General features: G+C 40.6%; 1 protein-coding gene across 1 annotated transcript; it reads right to left on the bottom strand.

Annotated features, from left to right (window-relative positions):
• Nucleotides 1-8,058: 8,058 nt before the first annotated feature.
• Nucleotides 8,059-10,310, bottom strand: LOC143892727 (polygalacturonase 1 beta-like protein 2). The gene is made up of 2 exons (XM_077397578.1): nucleotides 10,154-10,310; nucleotides 8,059-10,067 (listed from the first exon to the last, which is right to left on the bottom strand). Exons 1-2 carry the CDS (start codon nucleotides 10,214-10,216, stop codon nucleotides 8,256-8,258), a joined length of 1,875 nt encoding a protein of 624 aa, XP_077253693.1. The 5' UTR covers nucleotides 10,217-10,310; the 3' UTR covers nucleotides 8,059-8,255.
• Between the last annotated feature and the right edge of the window lie 370 nt (nucleotides 10,311-10,680).

The following is a 10,680-nucleotide window of genomic DNA, read 5'->3' as shown; positions in this document are numbered from 1 at the left end:
TTTCAGAAAACAGAAATCAAAGGCCTATGAGTTTAACTCTAAGGCAAATCTCACTGAATCTTCATCTGGAAAGAAAATCTATTCTAAACCTGGGTCTGGATCTGGAAAAGGAAATTTCAAGAAAAATAATAAGGACTTCAAGAAAAAGAAAGGTAACTGCTTTGTGTGTGGGAAAGCAGGTCACTATGCTAAAAACTGTCGCAAAAACGACAAGAAGAAAAACCCTCAAGGAAATAATGCGCCTCAGGCAAATATGGCTGAAGATCAATATCTGTCGGCTGTAGTATCTGAAGTGAACCTGGTTAGCAACGTGAAGGACTGGTGGGTGGACACTGGTGCCACCAGACACATCTGTAGTGACAGAAGTGTATTTTCTTCCTACGAGCTTGTAGGGGATGGAGAGCAGCTTTTCATGGGAAACTCGTCATCATCTGCTGTGGCGGGTAAAGGAACAGTCCTATTGAAGCTTACATCTGGAAAAGTTCTGAAGCTCTGTGATGTCCTTCACGTACCAGATATAAGAAAGAATCTGGTGTCTGGGTCACTTCTGATCAAGAAAGGTTTTAAACTAGTTTTCGAGGCTGATAAATTTGTCATTACTAAGAATGGTGAATTTGTGGGGAAGGGTTATTCCAGTGAGGGTTTATTCAAACTGAATGTATCTGAGAACATTATGAATAAAGCATCTTCTTCTTCTGCTTATATTATTGATTCTTCTTGTTTATGGCATGGTAGGCTAGGTCATGTTAACTATGCATCTTTAAAGAAAATGATGACCATAGGTCTAATTCCTAAAAGTAATCTAATAGTAGATAAATGCGAAATTTGTGTGCAATCAAAGTACTCTAAGAAGCCTTTTCATAGAGTAGAAGAAAGAAAATCAGAACTTCTTAGTTTAATTCATAGTGATGTATGTGACTTAAACAATGTTTTAACTAGAGGAGGAAAAAGGTATTTTATTACATTTATAGATGATTTCTCTAGATTTTGTACTGTTTATCTTATTAGATATAAAGATGAATCATTTGATAAATTCATTTCATTCAAATCTGAAGTAGAGAATCAGTTAGAAAAGAAGATCAAAATCCTAAGATCTGATAGAGGAGGTGAGTACACCTCTAATGATTTTAGTGCTTTTTGTGAATCTCATGGCATAATTCATCAAGTAACTGCACCTTACTCTCCACAACAAAATGGAGTTGCTGAACGTAAAAACAGAACTTTAATGAACATGGTAAACTCTATGTTAGGGAGTTCAGGTTTACCTCAGAACCTATGGGGAGAGGCTCTTCTCTCTGCTTGTTATATTCTAAACAAAATTCCATTTAAAGATTCTGACAAAACTCCTTACGAGTTATGGAAGAATAGAAAACCGCATTTTAAATACCTTAAAGTGTGGGGGTGCTTAGCTAAAGTTAGGATTCCAGATCCTAAAAGTTCTAAGTTAGGTCCTAAGACTGTTGATTGTGCATTCATTGGATATGCACAAAACAGTAGTGCATATAGGTTCTTAATCTATAGATCAGATCATGTTGATATGCATCCTAACACCATAATTGAATCCAGAGATGCTGAATTCTTTGAAACCATATTCCCTTATAAAACTAGTCTAAGTGAGAACACACTAAAAAGACCCAATGAATCTATAGAAAAAGAGCATCAAGTGTCTGAGGAATCTGTAGAGCCTAGAAGAAGTAAAAGGGCAAGAGTAGAGAAAAACTTTGGTCCAGAGTTCATTGCCTATCTTCTAGAAGGAGATCCAAAGACATATAAAGAGGCAATGTCACTTCCAGATTCTTCATTCTGGAAAGAAGCTGTCAAGAGTGAAATAGACTCTATTTTGAGTAATGGGACATGGATCTTGACAGATCTGCCTCCTGGTTGTAAACCTATTGGTTGCAAGTGGATCTTTAGAAAGAAATTAAAAACTGATGGAACTATAGATAAGTTCAAAGCTAGACTAGTAGCTAAAGGGTTTAAGCAAAAGGAAGGAATGGACTTTTTTGACACTTACTCACCTGTAACCAGGATAACCACTATTAGAATCCTTATTGCCATAGCTGCAATCTATAACCTTGAAATCCATCAAATGGATGTCAAAACAGCCTTTCTGAATGGTGAATTAGATGAAGAGATTTATATGGATCAACCTGAAGGCTTTGTAATCCAAGGCCAAGAGCAAAAGGTATGCAAACTTATAAAATCTCTATATGGTTTAAAACAAGCACCAAAGCAATGGCATGAGAAGTTTGATAGTGTGATGCTATCAAATGGATTCATAATAAATGAATCAGATAAATGTGTTTATAGCAAATTTAGTGGGGATAGTGGTGTTATTGTTTGTCTGTATGTAGATGATATGTTGATCATCGGAACAGACATAAGTGTAATTAAAGACACTAAGAAGTTTTTATCAAATAATTTTGATATGAAAGATCTGGGAAAGGCAGATGTAATCCTGGGTATCAAAATAAATAGAAACCCAGAAGAAATAATTTTAACTCAGTCTCATTATGTAGAAAAAATATTAAGGAGGTTTAATCAATTTGATTGTAAACCTGTGGCTACCCCATATGATTCTAGTATAAGATTATGTAAGAATAAAGGGAGTGGAGTAGATCCACTTGAATACTCTAGAGTTATAGGGAGTCTAATGTATTTGATGAACTGCACTAGGCCAGACATAGCCTATGCAGTGGGTAGACTCAGTAGCTATACCAGTAATCCTGATAGTGATCACTGGGAAGCACTAATTAGAGTATTGAAATATCTTAAAGGAACCATAAACTATGGTTTGCATTTTTCTAAATATCCTGTTGTACTAGAGGGGTATAGCGATGCCAATTGGGTATCTGGATTTGAGACCAAATCTAGGAGTGGATATGTCTTCACTCTAGGAAGTGCAGCGGTTTCTTGGAAGTCTACCAAGCAAACTTGTATAGCCAGATCCACTATGGAGTCTGAGTTTATTGCTTTAGAGAAAGCAAGTGAGGAAGGCGAATGGCTTAGAAACCTTCTGTCTGATATTCCACTTTGGAATAAGCCAGTACCAGGTATTACAATCCACTGTGATTGTCAAGCTGCTATTGGAAGAGCAGGTAATAATGTATATAATGGAAAATCACGACACATTCGTCGGAGGCATAACTCCATAAGACAGTTGTTGAAGAATGGAGTGATAACCATAGATTTTGTAAGATCAATTGATAATATATCAGATTGTCTTACAAAAGGACTAAATAAAAATTTAGTCATAAGCACATCGAGGGGGATGGGGCTGAAGCCCACTGTTTAGATCACCTATAACAGGAACCCAACCTATCTGACTGGAGATCCCAAGAAGTAGGTTCAATGGGAAAAACAAGTTATTTGAGTGATCTGTATTGCACCAAGTTGTATGTGAATTAAGTTCACTAAGCCTATCCCTATGGTGTGGGTGCAACCTGTAACGGTAAGAGGATGAGTTGTAGGACTCTTAATGTTATCTATAGCTGACTAGCTGTCATGCTGATTGTCAGTGGGGTGCGTAGTTACAGGGCACTCCTGATAGATACACCTATATGAGTGTGGAAGTGTGGCCGCTTCCTATGAGAATTGGGCTAAATTCTCTAGAGCTCTCATGAAATCAGGATATAGCACATGGCCGAAAAGTGCAACACCGTATGAACTTGCTTATGCCTTCTGTGTTGTGTGTGTGGTATGTTGTTTCAGTTTATTACTAAAAGTGCTTGGTTCAAGACGTATATTCACCAAGTACTTGATAAACTCGATATACCTGCACTAAGTAAAGGTTCAAGTCCAAAAGACACCTCTACTGATGCATAACACATCTTGCCTTGATCAAATCTATTTACATTTATGATTTATTTCTTGTAATTTTGAATTAGTGGGGGATTGTTGACTTTTTATTCAAAAGTCTTTTTGTAATTCAATCTTACAAAGGGGTGCTTTTAGTCTTTTACATTGGTTTGCTTTTTGCTTTAGGGCTTCTCACTCAAAGTTAGAGCTTCCCTCCAAAAGGACTAAAGCCATGAGAAAACTTTAGTCCTAGATGGGAAGTGTGAGAGGGTGAGAGTGGCCATATATATACTTTCACTCTCTTAGTCTTGTGAATGAGAAAGAGGTCATGAGAATCCTACGCGCACGGATCACCCACTTGGGTCCGGTGGGCTTTTGGTATTACCACACACGCGCGCCGCCCGGCCCGGCGCGGCTCGGCCGGCCGCGCGCGTGGGCCCAAAGCCTTTTTATTTTCTTTTATTTCTTTTCTTTTTCTTTAATCATTATTTAATACTTTTTACCGTTTGAGATTCCTTAAATCTTGGTTTTGTGACCGTTTGGGAAACGTCTCTCACGCACTAAAAGAGTGCGACGTTTCATCCCAACGTGTCTCTTATTTTTCTATAAAAACGGTTTTACAGAGATAGAAAGACACAGAACGATTTCTTCTTCTGCTATCTTCTCTCTGGTTTTCCTTCTGGTTTTCCCCAATCTTTCTGATCAAGGCTTTTGGCACATATAAGCAAGTTGTTAGGCATCCGGGCTGCGTGAGTGCACACCCCTGGAGCGAGAGTTGTTGTATCCTGGAGGCATACGCCATCACGCCCATCTGCACCGTTGATTCGTCATAGTGGGGGCGAGATTTGCCTTAAGGACAGCGAAGATTCTTCGTGCCTCAACTCGATAAGTGATCTAACGATTTGTTCTTCCTTTACAGTTTATTATTGCAGAAAATTGTTACTGTTGAAATCTGCTTTTGGAGTTACCAGATTAATTTCGTATAAGGTATTATCTCATCATAAATTACAGATTTGCACATCAATTTTTATAACAAAAGATAGTTCTTGATCAAGCTATTGTATGCTGTCCTGTCCTGACAGCGTTTTTTGCATTTTAATTGAGAAATTCATGTTTTAAAAATCTCTCCTGCATCTTGAGATTTCTAAAACTTGGGAATATGGGAGGATCTGCTACTCTCTTGCTGACGGAAAGAACGGCGAGAAGTAAAAAATGAGTAAAAAACGACGGCTGGTCTGCTTCTTCTCTTGTCTCTTAGCTACAATTTTGAAGAAGTCCCGGATTGTAAAATCAACATATCCAAACGGCCCCTTATACGCGGATTTTAGAGTCCTTGATTTCGTCAAAGTTGTAGATGGGAGACGAGAGAAGAAAGAGACCAGCCGTCGTTTTATGATTTCTCGCCTTTCTTTCCGACAGCAAGAGAGCATCACATCGTCCCATTTTTCCATGTTTTAGAAATCTCAGGATGTGGGAGAGATGTCTAAAACCTGGATTTCTTAGTTAAAATCCAAGAAACACTGTCACGACAGCAAACAACAGCTTGATTATGAACCCTCTTTTACACTGTTTTCAAACTAAAAACCTAAATTCTAAAATCCGCATATCCAAACCGCCCCCAGTGTTAGGAGACTCAAATCCATTGGGCCATGATCCGGGTCAATTGACACCCTTACTCAAAATGAAAATCATGGTCAATTGGATAATCCGTAATCGTTGTGCATCAGTTTTGGTAAAAGTTAATCGTAGATAGTTGAGTCTACAGAGCTTTTCGCTGCCATATTAAACGTACAAAAATCCCAAAAAATTTTTGTTTGGATGTTAGGTGGTTTGATTGTTGCGATGTTGCCATCAATGCCATGGCACCCATCTCTTCTTTTTAGGAAGTGACCCCCCAAATTTCTTTCTAAACACCCCTTACTCTGTTTGAATTCCACTCGTAGCTATTGCGCTCTAATCTGACAAACACTACGGATGCTAACGAGTGCCTCCGTTAAGGTGCACTGGGAAAGAGCTAGATTTTACACATATTTATAAAGAATTCCCAAAACGGGCACTCGTTAGCAAAACCCAAAGACTAAATAGCACTCTCACTTCTCTTTTTTCCCATCATAAAATATATGGGTATTTTCGTCCCATTTTTAGCAACAAAAGCACGAGTGCACAACACCCCACGCGCGTGTTAGGAGTTCATGATGGACTGAATGGCTCATACTCTCATGGACTGCACTTCTTTGCATGGGTGGCACCAGTCAAAAAAGGACCAGAGAAAATGATGAGAGGAGATATAGAATTCAGTCCTTTTATTCCTTTGTCGAATCTGTTAAGGGCTGTTAATACTAATAAGGGGTCATTCACTTCAGGGGTAACTGTCCGGCAGACACGCTGTGTGGATCGTGACAAATGAGAACCTTCTTCTCTGATCTCGTCAGATGAAAAGGGGGGCCCACAAGTGAATGGTTCTGATGACGTTTATCTTGCGTAGGAGTGGTGTAATAACAAGGTTTAATCCCTATTGCATTGTACCCATCAGATGATCCTAATTGTTTGATCGTGTGGTTGGGATCGTTCAATGATTTTAACGTTTATGCTCTGTCATCTAACAATGTACCTCAGTGACGAACGGTCACGATCATGCTGATGTATGTGGGCCCAATGATAAGATGCCAATAAAAGGCAAGAAAAGGACAAGAAGAGTAGATGCGTGGCTTTTAACTCATCCCCAAAAATAATTGGAAATTGGAAGTATTTACAACTCATCCACCAAAAATAATTGGAAATTGGAAGTATTTACAACTCATCCTCAAAATATCATAGTAGATTACAAATTTGAAAGGCTACTGATAATGGCACTATCATGCTTAAATATTTGCACTAGCTCAGCGTGTTTTTTCCCTTTTCATTAGCTTCTCGGAGCTCTTTGGGAACTGCAATAACATTTGATGGTTGTTTAAATAATAAAAGAGAAAAAGAGTTGGTGTAAATACCAACACATGGTAGTGCCAATATCAGTAGCCATCGGAAAATTTAAAGTTCCATACACCATTAGTTCTTGAAGCACTCCCACTCCCACCCACTAGAAATTGTTGGTGCTTTTGAATAACTACATATTTGGCATTTTCGATGGATAACATGTGCGTCCTCCCTATGGTTTGTCATGCTTTGTCTCCTACCTATGTTTTCTCAAACTTAATTAAAGTCCATACCATTTATTTCCAAATAAATTCCTGAGAAGATAGGGATTGTTATTAAGCCTCATTTTGGGTTATGCCAAGAAAAGCTAATTGTTGATTTTTTTTTTCTGACACATTCATATGCTCATGGGATGTCTGATTAGAATGGACCAACACCATGTTGGTGGCCTTATGATGTTCTACCAGAGTACCAGGTACCAGGTAAACCAGCTCGAGTGCACATGGATGTCCATTTGTGGGCCTAAAAAAGTGAAGTGATATATTCCCCTTTTTTCTTACTTGGGAGTGGTGACAGCCAAGGCAATCCTGTAATAAAATTTGAAGAGAAGGAATTCAAAGAACCTCGGAGAAGATGGGAAAACTGCCTAGTGGGGTACTTCCCTGGCAAACAACCCTACTTTCAGGCCTTTAGAGAGAATCTCTCAAAGATATGGAAACTGCCTGGGGAATTGCAACTTTTCACTCTCAGCAATGGCTTCTTTTTGTTCAAATTTACTTGCCCATAAGATTACATGCAAGTCCTTGAAGCAACGGACCATTCATATGCTGGCTGGCCAATTGTTTTACAAAAATGGATACCGAAACTCCCATGGAGAAACTAGATCTCTCATATGGGAAGTTCCCATATGGATCCACTTCACAGGTCTCCCTCTCCACTTCTAGAATGCAAAAGGCATCAACAAAATTGCAAACATGGACTCACCAACCTCGGAGGGGTCAAGGTTAAATTTCGCTCACCTTCGTGTGGGGAACCTTGGAGGGGTCAAGCTAATTGCTTGTCACCATTCATCCTTTGGGCAGCTGTAAATTAAATAGGATCTACCCATGTCTGTATAATCATCTATATGAATCCTGACTTAAGGCAGCAGTCTATAGGCCCAAATTAGATTGGATCCACCTATCTCTGCATAAACATCTACTTAAATAATAACTCTGCTTGGAGACAGCAAACCCCCACGTAAGACATCATCATACATCAAAGGCCCCCCTTCAACAATTTAAATACAAAACCAATGAATCCCCGCCCAACACGCACACTCACACGCACACAATAAAGAAAAGAAAAAAGACAGAAAAAGAGCCTCGTTAAGATTATAAGATAATTTTTATGCAAATAACATGTGATTTTAGTGGGCCCTCACGATCCTCATCGGCCAAACTCTGATTCAACCAAACACTCTCCACAACTCCAAACCACACACACCCATGATCACCCCAAAAACACAAAAAAAAACTCTAGACCAACCCATCTAAAGATCCACTTTAATCAGCAACAACCCACGTCATATCATTCTCAAAAATCCAATGACAAACCTCAATCTTACCTGGCTTCCCTCCCAACGCAACAAAAGCCCCGTGCCCTTCACTCCAAGCTGACGTGTCCAAGTGACAGATGGCAACCCCTCCATTAATCCTCTCCTTTGTCTCCTTATCCAATATCTCCGCCTCATAAACCCTAACCTTTGGCACAGAATGACAATAATAAACCATATAAGGAAACAGACTCTGATGACACGACACAGATTCCGTCAACATCCCACCGTTCAATCCCACCACTCGTCCAATCTCCACCGTCCGTTTCGATCCCTCCACGCTCTCCGTACTCTCCACCACAACATTTCTCCCCAAAACAGAAGTAACAAAATCTATCATATCTTCAACCGAAACGACACACCGTTTCGTCTCTCCTTCGCTGGCCGCGCGTTCACACTCGGTCAGTGTGTTCCCCATAAGCTTTCCCATTGTAGAGTTTTCACTCGCGTGGAAGATTTTCATCAGATCTGAAATCCTAGCCGTTGAAAACTGCATCTTCTCCACGATTGATCTCGGCAAAAACGATCTCTCTGGCATTCGATCCTTTATATCCGGCATAGGCATTTGTTTCCCTTCCTTCAGCATTGACTCTCTGAAGAATTTGCCCGGCTCTACCCATTTATTTACCGAAATGCCACTCGTTTTACTGTTTGATGAATTCCGGTATTTTGCGAATGTGATGCCTTTTTTCGCGTAGTCTTTGAAGGTAGTATTATGACCGTAGATCTTGAATCCGATATCCTGTGATGAAGATCCTTGACCGTAGGTATTAAAAGTATCGGTTCCGATATTCGCCGAATTTCCATAGTTTACGAAATTCGCTTTCCCGGAATTAGAGTTTTTCGCATAGGATGTGAAGGAATCGTCTCCGACATTGGCCGAATCTCGGTATCCGGTGAAGGATTCCGATCCGGCATTCCCGCCTTCACCGTAGCTCCGAAAAGTGTTTTCCGGCACGTTTCCGGCAAATCCGTACGATATGAACGAGTCATTAGCTCCATTCCCGCCCTCGCTGTAGGCTGAAAATCCCGATCCGATCACGTTTGTATCCTTGCCGTAGCTCGTGAATCCGACCGGAACTCCGTTCCCTCTCTTGCCGTAGCTGACAAAAGACTGATCTCCGGCGTTTGCCTCGTCGGAGTATGACGAGAAGGACTGAGCCCGGCCGTTCGAGTCCGAGTCGTAACTCGAGAATTTCAGATCTGGAGCGTTGACGGATCTTGCGTAGTTCGTGAACTCCCCGGAGCCACCGGTGGTTCCGGCGGCGTAGCTGTTAAAGATGCTATCGACGACATTGCCGTCAGCAACATAGTTCGAGAACATGTCCGAGTGGCCAACCGAGGCACGGCTGTATCGTCTGAACGAGTCGGCGGCGACATTGACGTCGTCGGAGTAGTTTTTGAACGAGTCGGAACCGCCGAGTCTACTCGTTCCGTAGTTGGTGAAGTTTCGTTCAGTGTAGACTGCGAAGTTTGAATCTCCGGTGTGTTTTTCGAGACTCGGTGATAGATCTGTGAAGCAGAAGAGATTTGCGGAGGAACAGAAGGCTTGGAGGTGAGATGAGAGGGAGTTTTGTTCTGCGAGTTTTTGAAAAATGGAGGATTTAACGGCGGTGAGAGGAGAGGCTTTGGAGAGGAGGAATGAGGGTTTGGGATATTCGTTGAGGATTTGACGATTCCAGTAACGGATTAGAGAGGCTTTTGGCGTGAAAGGGTTTGAGATCACGGCGGCATTGTTGCTGCCGTTAACGGAGATGGAAACCTGCAAAATGAGAAAGGAGTGTTAGTATAAAAAATGTAGGATGTGAAAATTAAAAGGGAATTAATGTAGGGGAGAAGAGTACTGACTGAGAATGAGGGAGAAGTGAGGATGAAGAGGAGGAGGAGAGTGGTGGTGATTTGTGTGCCCATTTTTTTGGTTGGTGTGAAGGGTAGAGCGAGTTTGAGTTGAAAAAACGAGGGGGAATTTATAGAGGCGTGCAAAAGGGTGGGAGGACATTTTTTTCCAAATATTGCGCTTTTTGCCTTTGTTTTTTTTATAAAGTGATTTGCTAGGCGAATTCGCGGGAAGCCATTTCTCGGATGAATTTTGCATGACAGAACTGCCACACGAGCTCACTTTTTACCAAACTTGTCTTATATGACAGAAATAACTTTAATAAATGGAAATTGCTAGCGATAGTCTGTTACAATTGACGGCAGCCACAGAGGCTCACTTTTCAGCAGATTTTTTTTTTTTTTGATCGGTAATTTGGGGTTAGGCAGACCCCCACCAGCTATATTAGAAAAAGGAAAATTTACAATCTACAATCTAGGATAGATCATTCCCGATACATCATCAGAAATAATTTTTGCAAGTTCCTGCGGAACCAATT

The sequence above is a fragment of the Tasmannia lanceolata genome, unplaced genomic scaffold (assembly GCF_043159265.1).
Source record: "Tasmannia lanceolata isolate RefF3 unplaced genomic scaffold, GAP_Taslan_0.1 ptg000015l, whole genome shotgun sequence".
In the NCBI taxonomy this organism is placed as follows: Eukaryota; Viridiplantae; Streptophyta; class Magnoliopsida; order Canellales; family Winteraceae; genus Tasmannia; species Tasmannia lanceolata.
Note: the sequence above shows the minus strand (reverse complement) of the source record. Positions and strands in the feature narration are given on the sequence as shown.

Excerpts from the sequence above, each read along its gene's own strand:
- LOC143892727 (XM_077397578.1), bottom strand. The coding sequence starts at position 10,216 with ATGGGCACACAAATCACCACCACTCTCCTCCTCCTCTTCATCCTCACT. Across the intron at positions 10,068-10,153 it reads TCACTTCTCCCTCATTCTCA|GTTTCCATCTCCGTTAACGG; the intron begins GTCAGTACTCTT and ends CTCATTTTGCAG.